The sequence below is a fragment of the Rhinopithecus bieti genome, unplaced genomic scaffold (assembly GCF_001698545.2).
Source record: "Rhinopithecus bieti isolate Rb0 unplaced genomic scaffold, ASM169854v2 scaffold_15197, whole genome shotgun sequence".
In the NCBI taxonomy this organism is placed as follows: domain Eukaryota; kingdom Metazoa; phylum Chordata; class Mammalia; order Primates; family Cercopithecidae; genus Rhinopithecus; species Rhinopithecus bieti.
The window spans coordinates 712,489-732,767 of record NW_016808366.1 but is presented as its reverse complement, the minus strand read 5'-3'; the positions used below and the strand labels follow the sequence as shown (position 1 = coordinate 732,767).

Below are 20,279 nucleotides of genomic sequence, written 5' to 3'. Positions count from 1 at the left end.
GTCTCTCATCCTCCCTCTTCTCCCTGCAGACTGGCTTTCTCTGTTTACTCACTTTTCTACATCCCCAAACTCTGGCTTGTAGTGGCTCCAGCTCTGCATCTGATGCCACACCATGCAGTGGTGCAGCGTCCTGATTCCAAATTCACAGGAAGGAGAACCTTGCTGGCCCAGCAGACCATTCCTGATGTCATCTGCTGTGGCCAGGGTGGTCAGTGACACCTGGGGCTGTCCCTTCATGGGACCACAGGCATTGGATTCCCCTGCTGGGCACACAGGTGCCCAGTGAATGTCAGTGGGCCAGGCCCAGGTCCCTCCTGTTTCCTGCAGCCTCTTTCAGGGCCCTGCTCGAGAGTCTGAAGCCACCCTCTAATGTGCCCCGCAGCTATGAGCTCAGAGTTGTCATCTGGAACACGGAAGATGTGGTTCTGGATGATGTGAATCCACTCACCAGAGAGATGTCGAGTGACATCTATGTGAAGAGGTAGCCTGCAGGCCAGGTGGGGCAATGGCAGTGTGCTAAGGGGGGGACTGTAAATGGGTGTGGGTCCTCGGGCTGAGTCCAGAGCCCGGTCCCCAGGCCCTCCGTGGTACTGAGAGCTGGGTGAGGAGTGGGTTCTCCGTGTAGCTCCAGCCCTGACACTCACCCGACCTGGCCCCAGCTGGGTGAAGGGGCTGGAGCATGACAAGCAGGAGACAGATGTTCACTTCAACTCCCTGACTGGGGAGGGGAACTTCAACTGGCGCTTTGTGTTCCGCTTCGACTACCTGCCCACGGAGCGGGAGGTAAGCGTCCGGCGCCGGCCTGGACCCTTCGCCTTGGAGGAGGCCGAGTTTCGGCAGCCCGCAGTGCTGGTCCTGCAGGTCTGGGACTATGACCGCATCTCTGCCAACGACTTCCTTGGTATTGCACTGCTTAGCCTTCCCCACACTCAACCCCTGCCTCCAGCCCTCACCTCCGTCCCCTGGTTCCCTACTCTGACCCAACCTTGAATCAGGATTTTAGACCCGAGGTCTGAAACCTTTGCTTTCTGGCCTAATTACTGAGTTAATTAAGCCCAGACCACAGTAACCTCCATTCCCACCAAATCTCTGATTTAACCCTAGCTTTTCACCCTGACACTGACTCCACAGCCTTTGCTCCTTGGCACTCTGATCCCAACCCTTGGCCCTCTTCCACTGGGGAGTGGCAATGGGTAGACCGCTGGGCTGTGGTTTGGGTGGTCCATAACTGTGGCCTGACCACACACTGCAACTTTCAGATGCCCCAACTTGCAACCTTGGTGTGTTGCCTCCTCACCCCTGGCACAATGAGACTTTGATCCCATGCCTAACCCGGTGTGCTCTGGACTTGCAGGATCCCTGGAGTTGCAGCTACCGGACATGGTGCGTGGGGCCCGGGGCCCTGAGCTCTGCTCTGTGCGGCTGGCCCGTGATGGGGCCGGGCCGAGATGCAATCTGTTTCGCTGCCGCCGCCTGCGGGGCTGGTGGCCAGTAGTGAGGCTGAAGGAGGCAGAGGACGTGGAGGGGGAGGCGCAGGAGGCTCAGGCTGGCAAGAAGCGAAAGCAGAGGAGGAGGAAGGGCCGGCCAGAAGACCTGGAGTTCACAGACACGGGTGGCAATGTGTACATCCTCACGGTGGGTGCTCGTAGGCGGAGGCCAGGCTGAGCTGGGGCCTGAGCTGGCCCTGTGCTCCCAGTGATGCAGGAGTCTCTTTTTTAGGGCAAGGTAGAGGCAGAGTTTGAGCTGCTGACCGTGGAGGAGGCCGAGAAACGGCCAGTGGGGAAGGGGCGGAAGGAGCCAGAGCCTCTGGAGAAACCCAGGTGAGTCAGGCACGAGGGCCGGGGCCACAGCCTGGGCCAATGGGGGAGGCGGGGGTGGCCAAGGGACCGCCACCTCATCCTGACACCACCCTTCTCCTCAACAGCCGCCCCAAAACTTCTTTCAACTGGTTTGTGAACCCGCTGAAGACCTTTGTCTTCTTCATCTGGCGCCGGTACTGGCGCATCCTGGTGCTGCTGCTGCTACTGGCACTGCTCACTGTCTTCCTCCTCCTGGTCTTCTACACCATCCCTGGCCAGATCAGCCAGGTCATCTTCCGTCCCCTCCACAAGTGACTCTCACTGACCTTGGACACTCACCCAGGGTGCCAACCCTTCAACACCTGCTCCTGGAAGTCTTTCTTGCCAACGTGAGCTACCCTAGAGTCCAGTGCTTCCTCTGAATAAACCTATCACAGCCACTGACCCGTGGTCACGTGCTGTCCAAGGCTGGCGCCTCCAGGTGACAGAGAATAGATGCTCTTGGGTGGCCTCAGGTGCTGGGGGCTTACTTGGAAGAATCCACAGGGATAGAAGGCTGCCCCCATCCCCACTGCAGGGAAGAAAAGGGCCCCGGCGGCTGAGTTATCACACCCTCTGAGCAACTCCACCACGGCTCCTGCTCCTGCTGGCGGCCAGGTCCCTCTCACCTCATCTGTTTCTGGCTTCCACTGCTCCAGGACAGCTAAGGACCTGAGAGACTCCATTAACCTGTCCATTCCTCACCATCCCTGAGAGAGGCTTCCATCAGAGCTGGATCTCGGGTCTGACTCCAGAGGTTCTGCTATCACTACCTGACTTCGCTTCCTTTCCCTTTTCTCTTGCTTTTCCCCTGCCACAGTCTTAGATCAACATTCGAGACATGATCTGATAAACTGACTGGTTGTTTAGGTACCCCTACCTCCCTGGGCCATAGAATGGTGAGGTCGCTGGGCCCTGCTTCTCCACATGTAGCCAGAGTTCTAATGAGAAACCCTGATTAGGCCCCAAGCCAGGGGTCTGGTGCTGGCCCTGCTCCAGAATGGCCACTGCTACCTTCCCACCTTCCCACCTTGATGTTCAGTTTTGCTTCCATCTAGGAGACTGCAAAGGACCTGGAGGGACTCCTCTCTGCAGTGAGAGCCAGCACGGGCGGGGTTTGGCACAGGGTGGGATCAGTGAGTGTGACAGGATCAGGTGGACTGAGCCCAGGGTGGTGGAGGGCGACCCCAGCTTTACCCAGCAATGAAGTGGCAAGCCCCAATCTGCACCCAGGGCCCTGAATTAGTGGCCTGGGGGCCATGGTGGCTCTAGGAAGCTCATGCTAAAAAGGTCCAAGTGACCCCTGGGGCTGAACCCGAGAGGTCTGAGGACCACAGTGGAGGAGGGACCCAGGGCTGTGGGCTGGACATGAGTCTGGTTTGAATAAACCCCAGTCAACTAGGAGATGCCCATGTGGGGCTCCTGAGGGCTCTGGGCCCCGATCCATCAGTCATGATTGCCTTCAATGAGTGGCCAGGATGAGGCTCTAGCCATGGCAAGGATCACACAGAGACCAGTGAGTACTATCACAATCAATAGATTTATCAACCTGGGGCTGGGGCTGACTGAGGAGGTGGAGGGTGGCGGAGGCTGGGGGACAACCACAAGCCAGGGAGAGACAGGAGACAGAGGAAGCGCTGAGGGTGACTACGTTGTCTTCCCTAGATCAATTTTCTTCTGAATGGCTCGTGCTGAGTGGTAGATGAGTGAATCGATAAGTCCAGCCACTGGGAGAGAGACAAGGGCTGGCACTGGCCCAGTGGGGGCCTTGGCTTTTGATGCTGAGAGCTTTGTCACTTAACTGGCCAGGCCAGCATCTGCCCCTTCACCCCCAACCAAACCTGGGGCACCCAGGCTTTACTCTCCCCACCCTACAGCTCACAGACACCCTGGGCCTCTTACCCGTGAACATGCCCCCAATGATGGCACACACGCCTGTCAGGAAGTGGGTGAAGGACCTGGTGGAGGGAGCGGGCGGGCTCAGCAGGCACACTCCTCCCTCAGGCTCAGGCCCCCAGAGGCCGCTGTGCCCCTGCCCTCACCTGTGCTTCTCTGTCAGCTTCACCATCATCGGCGAGAGCTCATAGAGGACGAAGACTCCGGGAAGGCCCTGGTCGCCCAACAGCCCATTGGCGACCTTCTCATGTCTGGTCACAGAGAACTGATTTGTCCTCAGCACCTGGGGTGGGAGGGGAGCCAGGGCTAGGGCTAGGGCTAGGACCTGGCTCCAGCCACCATCAGCCCCACCCCTGCTCCTTCCCCTTTCCTGCTGAGCCTTGACCGTGCGGGGAGAAAACATGGCACTGTGCTGGTGGCCTGCACTGCAAGGCCTGGCCTGCCAGACCCCCTCTCCTAGCCTTGGCCTCAGCCTTCCCCTCCAGATGCCAGCTCTTTACAGTTTACCTATCCTGGCAGCATTTAGTGGGTGTTCTCACGGGGGTCCAGGCTGAGAAGCAACTCTCCAAAGACGCACCACCAAGGCTGAACTGACTTCCTCTGCCCTCAGTCCCTTGCATCCTGCCACTCTGCTGAGATGCTGCTCCACAGGCCACGGCAGCCTCGGTGAGCGGGTACACAGAGGCTTGCCCTGCCTAACCCCCAGCCCAGGTAGACCACAGGGGACAGTGAGGCAGGCAGACGGTGGGCACCAGAGGAACAGATGGAGGTGGTGAGGGCAGCGCAAAGAGCAGAAGCTTTGAATCGGACAGCCCCAGGCCTGCACTCTGCCTGGGAGGGCAAATCCCCCACCCTCTGTGCCTCAGTCTTCCATCTACCATGTGAGGACGAGGCAGTTTTCACTCCCCAGGCTGATGGAATAAAATGCAGGAACTCCAGTGCTGGGCAGCACGCAGGAGACTCTAGAGGGTAGGGAGCTCCCTGACTCACCTCTCCATCCACCTTCATGTACACAGTGGGCACCACCTTCACAAAGTACTGGAACATCATGGAGGCTGAGGGGAAAACAAAGCACTGGGTACGGGTGCCTGGCAGGCCTTCTGTGGCTGGGGGCTGCCTCCCGGGCTGGTACCTTGGGGTGCAGTGACATTGGTGTGGTCCAGGGGGTTCACAATGCCTGGATAGTCCTCCCCAAATGACAGGTGCTGGATGTAGTGGGTCATGTTGATCTGCAAACGACACCATCCAGAGCTCATCCAAAGCTCTGATGACAGTAGCAGACAGGGACACCTGGGTCCGTCTGTGGAGATGTGGGAGAAAGGGGAGGCTATGGCCCTAAGGGGACAACCTCCCTGGGACAGGTATCCCCCACTCCTCACCTAGAAACTCCTCCTTCCACAGCCTGCAAACTCCTGGGGTTCCAGTTTTTTTTTTTTTTTTTTTTGAGACAAAGTCTTAACTCTGTTGCCCAGGCTGGAGAGCAGTGGCGTGATCTGGACTCACTGCAGCCTCTGCCTCCTGGGTTTAAGCAATTCTCTTGCCTCAGCCTCCCAAGTAGCTGTTACAGGCGTGCGCTGCCATGCCCAGCTAATCTTTGCATTTTTAGTAGAGACGGGGTTTCACCAAGCTGGCCAGGCTGGTCTCGAACTCCCAACCTCAGGTGATCCGCCTGCCTCAGACTCCCAAAATGCTGGGATTATAGGCATGAGCTACCATGGCTGGCCAGGTTTCAGATTTCTTAAAATACCAGCTTCACTCATATGTTAGGCACACACAGAGCGGCGGGTACTGGTTTTGCCGGGAGATCCAGGCTATGGAGGCTGAGGCTGGAGGCTGTGAGCCCCCAGATGCATTCCCTTCTTGCTCCCCTGTGTATCAAACTCAGTCACTGGAAGGATCTTTCAGAAAATGCAAGTCTGATGATGTCATGACTCTGCTTAAAGAAGGCCAACAGCTTTCCACTGTTCTCAGGAGAAAGATGTGACTCCTCAGCGTGGCCTCTGAGTCTTGTGTGGTCTGGTCCCTGCCGACTTCTCCAGCCTCACCCATCCACACCTGCCCTGCAGTTCCTTAGAAGGGCCACGATCCCACCTGACCTTGTGCTGAGGTCTGTCTGTCTAGCATGCTCTTATCCAACCCAACCTTGCCCCTAGCCTGCTCAGAGCTCAGTTCAAAAGTCACTCACTTAACCCTCAGGCTGGATCCCCATTCAGAACATGGTGGATTTTTCTGTAAGCACTCCCCGATCCCAGGATGTTCCTACAAGGAAATGAAGGCAGCAACCAAGCCTCCCACCCCCACCTGCCCTCCATGGTTTCCATCTGGTACGTACGTTGTCAAGGCCAAAGCTCTGCAAGTCATGGACTAGGAGAGAAGGGAGAAGGTGTCATTAGTAGGAGCAGCATTGGCCTCCTCATTCCTCCCCCTAGACTGCAAACCACCTGTCTTCTCTGACCCCTCACTCCTTCTCCAGCCTGGCCCCTCCTGGTCCTGCTTAAGGACGGCCAGAAAGGGCAAGCCTTGGGCCTGTGTGAGAGTTCACGCCCTCAGCAGTCATTAAGAACAGACCCTGGTTCCTCCCTGACATCCACAGGGAACTCTAGGCCTTCACTCCCAGCATGGCCCTGCCTGCATCTCCAAAAACAAAACCCACTGACTGTGGGCTCTCACTAACTAGAGCTGATGGCAAATCACTGAACCTCAAAGTGAGGTGGGACCCAAGAATGCCATCCACGTGTTCCCTGCCTCCACCCTCAAAGGTTCCCCAGAGGAAATCCCATGGGGACCCTGTACCAACTGTTCCAGAACAAGTTACTCCTGCCCTCTAGCCTCAATCCCTCCTGCTGCAAGGAACCATACTTCAAAGATACATCCCAGTCCTTTTTATAGTCACCCAGCAGCCAGGTCAGAGAAGACCCAATCACAGACCCATCCAACCTCCCCGCATCCCGGTAGGGCAGGCTGCCCCAGAAATGGGGGCTTGGCCTCCCTGGGGGGCGGGGCCACTTACTCTCCACAGCATGGACTGCAGCATGGGGGAGGGAGGAGAGAGAAGAAAGATTCAGAGCTTCACAATGCGAACTATGGAGCAAGATACATGGCAGGAAGGAAGACAGGAACATTCTGCCTCAGTAACACAGTCTGGCCCCAGCTAACAAGCCTCCTCCTGGGCCCCTCCTTGAGAGTGAACTAATCTGGCCAGAGAGGAGCAGGAGAGAGAGTGGCCTAGGAAGGACGAAAGGCCTAGAGCCCAAAGAGCCAAGTTCCTGACTGTATGGCCTTGGGCACATCACTTGCCCTTTCTGGGCCTCAGTGTTCTCCTTTGCAAAGGGCTGTCCTAAGGATCAGGTGGGATCTAAGATGGAAAAATACTTGTAAAGTTTACACTGTAAGAGATTATTATCCACTCCAGCCCCAATCAACAAGGATATTAGAAACTCACTCCCAGGCCTCAATTCAGCCAGATCTCTGGCCTTAGGCAACTGTAGCTTTGTGTTTATACATCCTTCCAGGTACAGAGCACCCCTGGCCCTGGGATCCACAAGTCTAACAGTCCCAGGCCAAGAGGCTGCCATTCTGGCTCTGTGTCCTACTGAGTGCCTGCCAGGCCTTGTGCCAACAGCTTGACACTGATCATCTTCCTATCATCCCAGCAAGACCCTTTTCTCCCAGCTTCCTCCAAAGTGAAGAGGGGGTTCCAGAGCTCTACAGGGTTCTTCAGCCCCCACCCCCCCAGACTGTCCTGAAGACCAGCAGAGTTACCCTCCAGGGGCCCCTTTCCTCCTGTTCACCTCAACCACTTTGAGAGGCCATCTTCACAGCCTGGGCTCTGTCACCACACGGCTCTGTCCAAGCTTTACTATGACCCCAACTCCCACCTTCCCCAGCCCTGCCTTCAACCCCTGGGTTCCTCTTCACTTTCTTGCTTCAGCCTGGCTCTTCCTTCCAGGCACTAACTCCCTGGCATCCCCTCAACATGCGACTATCTTCTCTCCATACACAACCTCCTCCCTGGCCTAAAGAGAAGTCTTTCTTCCTCCTTACTGCCACTTCCAGATCACTTTCCCTTTATCTGCCTTAAAAATGCAAAATGGCTCACACCTCTAATCCCAACACTTTGGGAGGCCAAGCAGGAAGATCACTTGAGCCCAGGAGCCTGGGCAACATGGCAAGACCTTGTCTCTGTGGAAAAAAAAAAAAAAAAAATTAGCCAAGCATGGTGGCATGTGCCTGTGGTCTCAGCTCCTTGGGAGGCTGAGGTGGGAGGATCTCTTGAGTCTAGGAGGTCAAGGCTACAGTAAGCCAAGATCACACCATGGCATTCCAGTCTTAAAAAAAAAAATCCCGAGCTTTGAAGCTCATGACAAAGCAGCCCTGCTTGTTTCAGCAACCTCGATATCTACATGGAGCCTCCAGGACTGTTCTCCCACGCCATTTCTCAACAGCTTGGGCAACTGCCTGCCACTCTCTCCTGTACTACCTCTGTCAGTTTCTAGTGATTTCCATATCCACGTAGATGATCCTTCCAGTACCCTGGCCTCCCAGTTCCTGGACGTCCTTTCCTTCCTGATCTTGTGCTCTGCCTACCTGAGCCCCTTGATCTGTGGGCCATTCCCTAAGCTTTGTCATTAACAAAGCCCCTTCCGTGACTTCACTTTCAAGCAACTCACATTCCACTAGCTTTCTAATTTCCTCCAGTCCACCAATTCTGATAACTTGTTGACACCACACTCAGGACTTGCAGTCCCTTGTTCTTCCTGCCCCCTCACTGGCTTTCCCACATCCTGTCTTTCCTCCTTTCCTAACTTATAGGCTGTGGTCCAGAATCAGGATGACTTCTTTACATATTTGACTCCTTCACCTTTGCAGGCACCTGGCAACACCAAACCCAAGGCGATTCCAACGTTCTGTCTACTGAGTCCATTCCCACACAGATGACCACGCTGACCACTCTCTTTCCATTCACAGCCGCAGACTCCAGGGAGACCCTAGTGCTGCGTCAATCCTCCTCAGTCTCCCCAGTCCACGCATCTCCCACCCCCAAATGACCAGTCACACCTTTTCTTTCAAATCTCCAACACCTCCTCCTTCCCTCTCTTCTCATTCTCAATGGAGGACCTTCCTTCCTGCAGCACAGAGAAGACTCAGAAGAGACTCTCCATGTACTTCTGCCACCCCAGCTACCACCCTACCTGTACCTACAGAGCCTGCCTTTCCACATGTGTAAGGCACCAGATTCTGTCTTCTTTCTCCAGGACTTCACTCTGGTCATTGTTTGTCTCGTCTCTAGAGCATCACTTATGGTCTCTTTAGTCGATAATTTCCAACAGCATATTAATATTCTGCTACGTCACTGTCCTTAGAAAAGCCTCCCTCGACTCCACAGTTCCCTCCAGCTTCAGTTCATGCTCTCTCCTCCCCTAGGCAGATTCCACTATAGAACTGTCAGTACTCACTGGCTCCAACTCCTCTCCCACTCCCTCCTGGACCCACTCGAGGGTGGTCCTATCACACCCTTCAAATGACTCAGGCAAGGCTATAATAAATGACTGTTGCATTGTATATCCATGGCCAATTCCTGCTAGACATCCAGAAGCATCTGATGCGGTATCTGAAACTCCTGTCAGAGTGTGGCATCCTGCCATATCCCGCCTGGCTTACACTCCTCCTCCACCAAGGTTTCTTACTGGTCTCCCCTGACAGTTCCTCCTGACACCTTTGGCCTCTAATGTGGGAGGCCTGGCACCCAGCCCTTTGAGCTCCCCTCTTTTCCATCTACCCTCCCCTCCAGGGTGATTTCATCCAGTCCCATGGCTGGATGATGCCAACATTTGCATCTCCAGGCAAGTCCTCTCCCTGAACTCCAGGCTTGAATGGAAAACTACTTACTTGACACCTTGTGTGTCTAGAAGGACACCTAGACGCTAGTGGTCTGAACACATCAAAAGCCGAATACCAGCTGTAAGATCCCATTTCTGAACATCTAAACCTGCCCTGAGTCTTCCTCATCTTGTTAAATGGCAACTCCATCCTTTTCTTTTCTTTTTTTTTTTTAATGGAGATGGAATCTTGCTCTGTCACCCAAGCTGGAATGAAATGGCATGATCTCAGCTTACTGCAACATCCGCCTCCCGGGTTCAAGCAATTCTCCTACCTCAGCCTCCTGAGTAGCTGGGACTACAGGCGCACACCACCACACCCAGCTGATTTTTTGTATTTTTAGTAGAGACAGGGTTTCACCATGTTGGTCAGGCTGGTCTCTAACTCCTGAGCTCAGGCAATCCACCTGCCTCGGCTTCCCAAAGTGCTAGGATTACAGGCAACTCCATCCTTACTACTCAGGTACAAAACTTTGGAGGTATCCCTGACTCCTTTTTCCTTTGTCCCTAATGCCCATCAGGAACTCTTCTCAGCTCTACCTTCAAAATACATCCAGAGGCCAGTCACTTCCCACCACTTCCACTGCCACTCTGGGCTGAGCCCCACCATCTTTTGCCTGGATTGATCACTGCAAGAGCCTCCTAAAGGGCCTCTCTGCTTCCGTCCTTTCCCCTGTCCAGTCTTGTCCACAGAGCAGCTGGAGAGCCGCTTACCTTTTAAGTTAAGTTGGATCATCCCTCACCTTCTTCAAAGCCCTACAATGGCTTCCCATCCCATGCAGAGTAAAGGCTCGAGTCCCTACAATGCCCCTGCAAGCCCTGCATGATATGGTCCTGTGACCTCTCTCACTTTTTTTTTTTTTTTGAGACGGAGTCTTGCTCTGTTACCCAGGCTGGAGTGTAATGGCGCGATCTCAGCTCACTGTAACTTCCACCTCCCAGGTTCAAGAAATTCTCATGCCTCAGCCTCCCGAGCAGCTGGGTTTATAGATGTGGGCCACCACACCCAGCTAATTTTTGTATTTTTAGTAGAGACAGGGTTTCACCATGTTGGCCAGGCTGGTCTTGTACTCCTGACCTCAGGCGATCCACCCGCCTCGGCCTCCCAAATTGCTGGGATTACAGGTGTGGGTGACTGCACCCGGCCTCTCTCACTTCATTTCTAAGCATGTTTCTCTGCTCCAGCCACCCTAACCTTCTTACTATATCTTGAACTTGCCAAGCACATTCTAGCCTTAGGAATTTGCATTTACTGTTCTCTCTGCTTGTAACACTTCCTCCCCAGACATCCACATGGCTGGCTCCCTCACTGTCTTCAGGTCTTTGCTCAAATATTACCTCATCAAGGAGTCTTTCCCTGACCTCAATATTTAAAATAGGACCCTCACTGCCCTACCCTAGCCCCTCCCCACTACCATCTTTATCCTGCCTTGTTTTGGTCCATATGACTTAACAGCATCCGATAATACCACATACAGATGCTCCCTGACCTACACTGGGGTTAGGTCCCAATAAACTCATTGTAAGTTGGCCAGGTGCGGTGGCTCATGCCTGTAATCCCAGCACTTTGGGAGGCCAAGGTGGGTGGATCACTTGAGGTCAGAAGTTCAAGACCAGCCTGGCCAACATAATGAAACCCCATGTCTATTAAAAATACAAAAGTTAGCTGGGCGTGGTGGCACGCACCTGTAGACCCAGCTACTCAGGAGGCTGAGGCAGGATAATCACTTGAACCCGGGAGATGGAGGTTGCAGTGAGTCAAGATCGTGCCATTGTACTCCAGCCTGGGCAAAAAAAACTAAAAAAAAAAAAAAAAAAAAGAAAAGAAAATATCGTTAAGTGAAAAATGCATGTAATACCCATCATAAAGTAAAAAATTACAAGATGAATCACTGTTAATTGGGGACTATTTATATTTTATATACTTATTGTCTATTCCTTTTTTTTTTTCCCTGAGACGGAGTCTCTGTCGCCCAGACTGAAGTGCAGTGGCCCGATCTCGGCTCACTGCAAGCTCCACCTCCCGGGTTCACGCCATTCTCCTGCCTCAGCCTCCTGAGTAGCTGGGACTACACGCGCCCACCATCACGCCCGGCTAATTTTTTTTGTAATTTTAGTGGAGACGGGGTTTCACTGTGTTAGCCAGGATGGTCTCGATCTCCTGACCTTGTGATCCGCCCGCCTCGGCCTCCCAAAGTGCTGGGATTACAGACGTGAGCCACCGCACCCGGCTTGTCTACTTCTTTACTAGAATGTTCTGAGGGCACAGACTTTGTTCACTACTATACCCTTAGCAACTAGACTAGTAGGTGATTACTAAATATTTTGTGAATGCCTGAATGAACAAATGAATGAGAATAAATCTCATTTGTTCACCCCAACAGCCCTATGAGTAGGTACTATTATCATCATCCCCATTTTGCAGAAGCAGCAACTGAATAGGGCTCAGTATTTCCCAAATATGACATAGCTCAGGAGTGGCAGAACCTGTGCAACCTAGCTCTGCTTCTCCCAAAGCCTCATGCACGGGTCATCATCGGACACTGGGGGCTACCATTTCAACAAGCACCTACCACAAGCCAGGCTCCATGCTATCATCTTTAACCTGCACAGGCACCCTGTGAGATAAGTGCCCTCATCACCATTTTATAAAGTAGAAAACAGGAGTCAAAAAGATGAAGAAACCTTCTCAAAGTCACACAGCCAGTAAGGTCTGAAAATGGTATCTGAATGCAGCAGTCTGGCTCCTCAGCCTGTGCTCTTAGCCACTGTGCCAAACTGCTGCCGAGATGAAGGCCTGCTCTGGCCAAATGGTTACCAAAGACAAATGAGCAGCAGGCAGGAGAGGACCACTCAAACTCACCAAGAAGGTGGCCAGCATCTAAATCTCCCCAGCAGGTGCAGACCACTCACCGTGCACATGGGACTGCTGGAAGCTCTTCCCAGGGGCAAAGTGGAAGTTTCCGGCCACCTGTAAGGAACATTCTCTCTCATTCTCTGGCTGTGTCCTCCTTTTGCCTACTCAGGGCCTGAGTGGGCCTTCGGTTCCCAGCGGAGCTTGCCCAGCCCAGCTGGCCCTATCTTGCCTTGATCCCTCCTGATACCTTATTGACCTCCAAGAAGCCGTACACCTGGCAGCCTTCATTCTTCTGCTCCTGCATCTTCTGGCTGAAGCCCTCTCGCCGGCACTGATCAATAGTATCTGGGTTCTTGAAGGCCCAGCCTCGACGGCGATATGCTTCCCGTACATCTTCACAGGTGTTACAGCACCTGTAGGGCAGGGAGTGATAGTGAGAGTGTCAAAGAGGCACAAGTCCAGTGCTGGCATCTGGGGAAATAGAGCCCGAGCAGCTCTGCCTGCTAATGAAGGCTCTGCTAGACTCATCCCTGACCACCAAACGTTCTCCAAATGTGTTTCCTCGTGGCAGAAGGACTGTTTTCTTTTTTTAATTTTTAAAATTTTCTGTAGAGATAGGGTCTTGCTGTGTTGCCCAGGCTGGTCTCAAACTCCTGAGCTCAAGTGATTTACCTCCCTCGGCCTCCCAAAGTGCTAGGGATTACAGGTGTGAGCCGTTGTGCCCAGACTCGGACTGTGAAAAATACATATTGCCATTGTTTGGGGTGATGACAAGTTTTAGGACAGACAGTGGTGACTGCATGACACTGTGAAGATACCTAATGTCACTGAGTTGCACACTTAAAAATGGTTAAAATGGTAAATTTTGTGTCACATATTTTTCCACAACAAAAAAAGATGGAAGTACATATTCCCAGGCCCCACTCCAGACCTGCTGAATCAGTCTTGTGGAAGTCAGGGCCTGGGAAACACAGCAGCAGTTATCAGATACTGAGGGTCTGATAATCTGGGCCGGACCTTCCACCTCAGTGATTTACATACAGTATACAGCTAATCCATATGTGACTCTTATGAGAAGATGTTATTATCATCCCTCTTCACATAGAGAGGTTACATGGCTTGGCCCAATGAAACGGGAAGAACCCAGGCAGCCGGACTCTAGAGACCACCTTTGAACCGTTTCTCTAGGCAGAAGAGCAGAGACCACTTCAGCTTCATCTCTAGGTCTGCAGCTCCCAGGTGGGGCCTGGTCACAAAGCCTCAGTCACTTGCACCAGGATCAATGACAGAGGCACATACCCGCCCACTCTAGATTCTTGGTCTGACCTCCCCAACTGCCAGTCTGACTGAGGCTAAGGCTGACTGACACACGGCACCTGATGGAAACCCTGCTCCCACTCCCCCTGGCTCACTTGATATCTTCTGCCTCAGCACCATAGCAGCTCTCACAGCGATCAGGGTCCAGGGAGTCAGGGTCAAACACCGTCACCTCGACTTTCCCAAGCTCTAAGGGGAGGGGAGAAGCAGAGGCATCAGCTGGGGCCAGACACAGTGAAATCGGTGGCCCCAGTCCCTGCACAAGCCCTTTGGCCAGCGGCCTGGGGATAAATAAAAGTTATAATAATAACTAATATTCATGTAGTACATGCTACGGGTCAGGCATTAAGTACTTCTACATACATATCAATTCTTTTAATAAAAGAAACAGTAAGAAAACAGTTAACAGTAAATACTGAACATTAGCTGGGTACAGATCACTGTACTTTACAACCATCGTCTCGTTTCATCCCCACAATGACTCTTTGAGGGTGGGGGTAATTATCCCTGTTTTATTGAGAAGATGCTGAGGCGCACTGATGAGAAGTGACTTTGCCCAATGCAACCGAGGAAACGGATTTCAGCTAATTCCAACGTGTAGGCCACTAACCTCCTTGCCATGATGCTTCTCCTCAGACCTCTCCCTCTGCACCGGCTCCTTGCCTCACTCTAGTCACCCCATCATAACTGGTGATTTCAATACTGACCTCCCAACTCATGATAATCTTGATTTTGCCATCTCACCTTGGCTACCCATTTCCATAATCATACCTAGATCCTGTCATTGCCAATTAACTGCAAACCTTCCCAAATTCAAGTGTCTGAGTCTTCAACTACTTACCCTTATTTTCCCAGTTCATTATTTAGTACCTGAAATCCACCAACTCTTTGACACTACTGACACTATCATGTCCTCACTTCCCTCCTTAAATCCCATGGTCCACTGTAATTATTCTCTTGCACATAACCACAACTTCCTGTTCCTCTCATCTTTCATTTTACAAATCCAGCAAAACCCAAACCCTGGTTCCATTCAACTCTCTGTACCTACTTCTTGCCTGAAACTCCCTTAGGGCTGCCTGGCAATTCCACTTCATTTCTCTAATCAGTTCACTCTCCCATTATCTAAGGTGACTTAGACCTTATCCTCTCTCCTTAGGCTCCCAAAACCTTCCTCTTTCTTCACTTAGCTAATGTCCTTGCTTTCAATTTCCACTACGAAAAGAGAAGCAACAGAACTTCACTTGCTCTCACCACCAAACCCACCATCTCACCACTTTCTCCTTTAGACCCCGCCCCATTTCTCTGCTCTCCCTTACAGTGAAACTCCAAAAGTCATCTATAGGTAATGTCTCCACTTCCTTTATTGCTCTTTGATCCGATTCTCATCCTCAACAGTATCAAAATTGTTCCTTTCAAAGTCTCCAGGAATCTCATTGTTGTCAATTTCAATGGTCAATTCTCACTCCTCATTTTACTGGACTATCAGTAGCTTCTGATACAACTGCTCACTGTCTCTTCTTGAAACTCTCTCCACTTGGCTTTTGGGACACCTCTTGGTTCTTCTATGTCAATGGCTAATCTGTCTCAATCTTCCTTCCTGTCCTGACTTTTAAATATTGGAGATGCCCAGGGTACAGGCCCTAGACCTCTCCTCTACCTACATTTACTCCCTAGTTTCCTCACTTAGTCCAATTGTTTAAACTACCCTCTACCTACTGATAACTCCTCTGAATTCTAGACTGGTACATCTAATTGCCTCTTAATATCACCAGAGTATAAAATAGGAACCCCAAATTTACCCAAACCTAAGATTCCTCTTTCCCCCAAATCCTGACCTTACTCTGTGGAAGCCAGTTTCCAAGATGACTTCAATGATCCCCACTTCCTAGTATTCACACCCTTATGTAGTCCTCTCCCGCAACAGGCTGACCTGTGTAACCACTAGTTTATTGCAGAAATGATGGTGTACAACTTCTGAGGTTAGGTCATAAAAAAGGTTATAGTTTTTTTGTTGTTGTTGAGATGGAGTTTCACTCTTTTTTGTTTGTTTGTTTGTTTTGAGACGGAGTCTCGCTCTGTCGCCCAGGCTGGAGTGCAGTGTCGAGATCTCCGCTCACTGCAAGCTCCGCCTCCGGGATTCACGCCATTCTCCTGCCTCAGCCTCCCAAGTAGCTGGGACTACAGGCGCTCGCTGCCACACCCGGCTAATTTTTTGCATTTTTAGCGGAGACGGGGTTTCACCGTGTTAGCCAGGATGGTCTCGATCTCCTGACCTCTTGATCCTCCCGCCTTGGCCTCCCAAAGTGCTGGGATTACAGGCGTGAGCCACCGCGCCCAGCCGGAGTTTCACTCTTGTTGCCCAGGCTTGAGTGCAGTGGCGCAATCTCGGCTCACTGAAACCTCCACCTCTCGGGTTCAAGCGATTCTCCTGCCTCAGCCTCCCGAGTAGCTGGAATTACAGTTGCCTGCCACCATGCCTGGCTAATTCTTTTTTTTTTTTGTACTTTTAGTAGAGATGGGATTTTACCATGTTGGCCAGACTGGTCTCGAACTCCTGACTTCAGGTGATCCAACTGCCTCAGCCTCCAAAAGTGTTGGGACTACAAGGAGTGAGCCACCATGCCTGGCCAAAGGTTATGGTTTCTACTTTGTTCTCTCTCAGCTCACTTACAAGATCTAAGTGGGGGAAGCCAGTTGCCATGATGTAAGGACACACAAGCAGCCCTACTGAGAGGTCCACGTGGTGAGGCACTGCGGCATCCGGCCAACAGCCCTATGAGTGAGCCCTTTAAAAGTAGATCCCCGGCTGGGCATGGTGGCTCACGCCTGTAATCCCAGCACTCTGGGAGGCCGAGGCGGGTGGATCACCTGAGGTCAGGAGTTGGAGACCAGCCTGGCCACCATGGCGAAACCCTGTTTCTACTAAAAATACAAAAATTGGCTGAGTGTGTTGGCTGGTGCCTGTAATTGCAGCTACTCGGAAGGCTGAGGCAGGAGAATCACCTGAAGCCGGGAGGCAGAAGTTGCAGTGAGCTGAGATTGCACCATTGCACTCCAGCCTGGGTGACAGAGTGAGACTCTCAAAAAAAAAAAAAAAAAAAAAAAAAAAAAAAAAGTAGATCCCTGCGTGCCACCGCCCTTCTGCCACAGCTGTCATTGGAGAGCAGCAGCCATGGCTCTGTGCTACCCGCTATGGCTGTGTGCCTCGACAAGGGCCACAAGATGACCAAGAATATGAGCAAGCCCAGGCACAGCCGCCACCGTGGGCACCTGACCAAACACACCAAACTCATGTGGGACATGATCCAAGAGGTGTGTGGTGTGGTTTTGCCCCGTATGAGTGGCACGCCATGGAGTTACTAAAGGTCTCCAACGACAAATGGGCCCTCAAGTTCATCAAGAAAAGAGTAGGGCACACATGCACGCCAAGAGGAGGGAGGAGGAGCTGAGCAACGTCCCAGCCGTCATGAGGAAAGCTGCTGCCAAGAAAGACTGAGCCCCCTGCCCCGCCCTCTCTCTGAAATAAAGAACAACTTGACAGAAAAAAAATAAATTTAAACAACAAATAAGTAGGCCAGGCGCAGTGGCTCACGCCTGTAATCCCAACACTCTGGGAAGCTGAGGCGGACAGATCACGAGGTCAAGAGATCAAGACCATCCTGCCTAACAAGGTGCAACCCCGTCTCTACTGAAAATACAAAAAATTAGCTGGGCGTGGTGGCACACGCCTGTTATCCCAAATACTCGGGAGGCTGAGGCAGGAGAATCACTGGAACCTGGGAGGTGGAAGTTGCAGTGAGCCAAGATCGTGCCACTGCACTCCAGCCTGGGTGACAGAGTAAGACTCTGTCTCGAGATAGATAAAGTAGATCCTGCAGTTCCCCATCAATCCTTAGATGACTGCAACCTCAGGGGATACCCTAAACCCAAATCACCCAAACAAGCCACTCCTAAATTCCTGACCCAGGGAAACTGAAAAAACAAATTTTTATTGTATCAAACTACTAACTTTTGGAGTACTTTGTTACATAGTAGTGGATATCTAATAGCCACTCCCCCCTCCCACCAAAAAAACCTCCTCCAGTCATCTCCATCTCAAGTCATTCATTTGCTCAGGCTGAAAGCGTTGGAATCAACAACCATGACTTTGCTCTCTTACACTCCACATCCAATCCTATAGCAAATTATGTTGGTTCCACTGGTGTCCTGCATTTATCTGCTGAAACAACAAATGATAAAACTCCCCACCAGTGTAATCTCTAAGGTGTTAGAAATCCCAGCTTTGAGGACGGTTTTGCTGTGGTGGGAAACTGAGTTAATGGAGGCAGGAAAGGAAGGTAAAAGTGGGTCCCCACTCTGTACCAGGCATTTTACACATATTACTTCATTTGATCTTACAATTCCATGTGGTTGGTACTACTGTTTTATCACCACTTTCTAGCTGAAGCTCACAGACTGCAGGAGACAAAGTTAGATGTGAACCCAGGCAATGTCACTTGAGAACCTAAATTCGAATCTTAAACCACCTGCATTCCAAAGGGGAAGAGCATTAAGGGCTGAATTCAGCCGATGGGCTGGGAAAGCAAACACTCAGATAAGCCTGGGTCCATCTAGACAGTTCTACCAAGGCAAGAGCACATAAGACCTATCTTCAAACCTCTCGTATTCAAACTACCATGTGCAGGTATTGAGGACCTCTGAGAATAGCAGCCAGGTAGATTACCCAACTCAATACGTATAGAGGATTTTAGGTCATTCGACGACTCTTACTAGCTGCGGGACCCTAGGCAAGTCACTTGACTTCTCTAGGTCTTAGTTGTTTAATATATCACTATGCCTGCCACAGTCAACTTGCCAGCATGTAGGCTTGGGCATGTCCAGCTTTGGGATCTGAGACCCAACCCCCTCCCCTGTTTACCATGCCGCTCAGCCTCTGAGCTCACGGGGATGCCATCTTTGTCTAGTCGCTGCTTGAACAGGTTGTGTTCCACATCCAGTTGCTGTTCCCCAGCCACATCCATGGCATCAATACTCAGATCTGGAAGCAGGAAAGTCAGGCTAAGGTACTGGGACCCTAGGGACAAGGGGATGTGGGTTTTGGAGGGGAAGGGGATACTGGGCCTGTCCTGGGGCAGAACGGGATTAGGAGGAGGTTGTCCTGGCGTCCAGTCCAGAACCTAAGGGACCTAGGGGTGGAGGTGTGAATCTGGCAGCCCACATGAGAACCCTGGGTCTCTCCACTTCCACCCATGGTGAGGTACTCACAGGCACAAGGCATGTGCGGAAAAAGTACATCAATGTTGATCTTCAGTTTATCTCCCCGCGACTTGTCCACGTAGAGCTCAGGATGCACCTGGGGTAGCGCTGCCTCAGTAAGACTTGGCCCCAAATCTCTCCTTCCCCACTCCCACCCCTAAAGGTCCTACTCCTAGAAAGCCAAGCCCCGCCCACGCACTAAGCCCCGCCCCTTACCTCCGTGGTGAGGTAATACTGCAGCTCGGACAGGAACAGTAGCAGCATGAGAAGGCCACTGACAATGGTCACTGCAGGACAAGGGGCGAGGGTCAGAATGGCCTCGAATCCGCTCCCTTAGACACCAGCAGGCCAGTCAGAGTCCAGGAGCCCGGGTCAAGCTCTAGGACGCCCCCCTCCCCGCGACCCTGGCCTCGCCGCGGCCTACCCGTGGCGCCCCCGCAGGTCTTGACCCGGAAGTCCTCCAAAGTCTTGGGGTAGGCATCGAACTGCTTCAGCTTCCCCAGCGCCTCCATGGGGACAGGCCGGAAAGGGGACACAAGCCGGCCCGCCCCTACAGACTCCCTCTTCCGGCCTGGAGCCACGCCCCCCTCTTTTTCCTCACGCAGGCGCAGCAAACCCCACCCTTGGCCCCACCTTTAGCCGCGTTCTCTTACAGGCGGCCCCGCCCACCAATGCTGTCACGCCCCCTTGCGCGGGCAATTGGGTCTGGACGCTACTGCCCGGGCCTCCGCTGTCCGGGGCGGGTCTTCTGAGGACCGGGGTGCGAGGAGTTCTCTGCGGGGTTAGAAACGCTAATAGCACCGTTCGTGTGCCTTGCGCTCGGAACTGCGCCAAGTGTTTAAGACTCTTGGAACATCTTGAAATATACTGGAACAGTAGTTTTTCGAGTGTACCGGTCCGGCTGCATCATTATCAACTGATTACCTATTAGAAATACAAATAATTGATTCCCACCTACTGAAGCCGAAACGCTAGGAATGGCACCCGGGTGATTCTGATGTAAAGTAAGGATGTCCGCTCTGAAAGCAGATGTAACTTATCTCCGTTTTCCAAAGAGCAAACTGTGACCTGGAGAAGTTAAATAACTTGCCCAAGATCACAGCCAATTAATAGCAGGACCTGCTTCCAGCCCAGTTCTTCTAGACCTCAAAGTACTCCGGGAACCAGGGTCTTCTGGGGTGATTTTACCTAAACAGCGTCCCAGTGCTTCTCCTGAGCGCTGCTTTCTGAATA

General features: G+C 52.3%; 2 protein-coding genes and 1 pseudogene across 5 annotated transcripts in view; 2 read left to right on the top strand and 1 right to left on the bottom strand.

Moving 5' to 3' along the window:
- The window catches only part of LOC108538483 (fer-1-like protein 4), a 45,340-nt gene extending 43,097 nt beyond the window's left edge, over positions 1-2,243 (top strand). For 2 of the 3 annotated variants that reach the window (XM_017886587.1, XM_017886586.1), the window contains 5 exons: positions 383-481; positions 660-901; positions 1,355-1,635; positions 1,720-1,820; positions 1,925-2,243. In XM_017886587.1, coding sequence (XP_017742076.1) covers positions 383-481; positions 660-901; positions 1,355-1,635; positions 1,720-1,820; positions 1,925-2,114 — 913 coding nt within the window. In that variant the 3' untranslated portion in view covers positions 2,115-2,243. Of the gene's footprint in view, positions 1-382; positions 498-659; positions 902-1,354; positions 1,636-1,719; positions 1,821-1,924 lie in introns of those variants that run through there. The other variant, XM_017886588.1, reaches the window with a different exon arrangement.
- A 1,116-nt stretch (positions 2,244-3,359) lies between these two features.
- ERGIC3 (ERGIC and golgi 3) lies at positions 3,360-19,636 on the bottom strand. 2 transcript variants are annotated; one of them, XM_017886590.1, is made up of 14 exons: positions 19,471-19,636; positions 19,263-19,333; positions 19,056-19,143; positions 18,709-18,828; positions 13,883-13,976; positions 12,718-12,883; positions 12,527-12,584; positions 6,745-6,759; positions 6,067-6,098; positions 4,867-4,963; positions 4,725-4,789; positions 3,881-4,017; positions 3,741-3,796; positions 3,360-3,565 (listed from the first exon to the last, which is right to left on the bottom strand). In XM_017886590.1, exons 1-14 carry the CDS (start codon positions 19,556-19,558, stop codon positions 3,486-3,488), a joined length of 1,167 nt encoding a protein of 388 aa, XP_017742079.1. In that variant the 5' UTR covers positions 19,559-19,636; the 3' UTR covers positions 3,360-3,485. The 2 variants fall into 2 exon arrangements, with proteins under 2 accessions (XP_017742079.1, XP_017742078.1); XM_017886589.1 differs by lacking the exon at positions 6,745-6,759 and having other exon boundaries at positions 19,471-19,635.
- LOC108538485 (60S ribosomal protein L36 pseudogene) lies at positions 16,963-17,380 on the top strand (annotated as a pseudogene).
- Positions 19,637-20,279: the final 643 nt, after the last annotated feature.

What these genes read in the sequence shown, in the direction of transcription:
- ERGIC3 (XM_017886590.1), bottom strand. Translation starts at nt 19,558, where the DNA reads ATGGAGGCGCTGGGGAAGCTGAAGCAGTTCGATGCCTACCCCAAGACT. An exon ending in AGAGCTTTGGCCTTGACAAC is followed by an intron (nt 4,964 to 6,066) that starts GTACGTACCAGA and finishes TGTCGTTTGCAG; the next exon opens with ATCAACATGACCCACTACAT. An exon ending in ACATGAAGGTGGATGGAGAG is followed by an intron (nt 4,018 to 4,724) that starts GTGAGTCAGGGA and finishes CTCCCACCCCAG; the next exon opens with GTGCTGAGGACAAATCAGTT.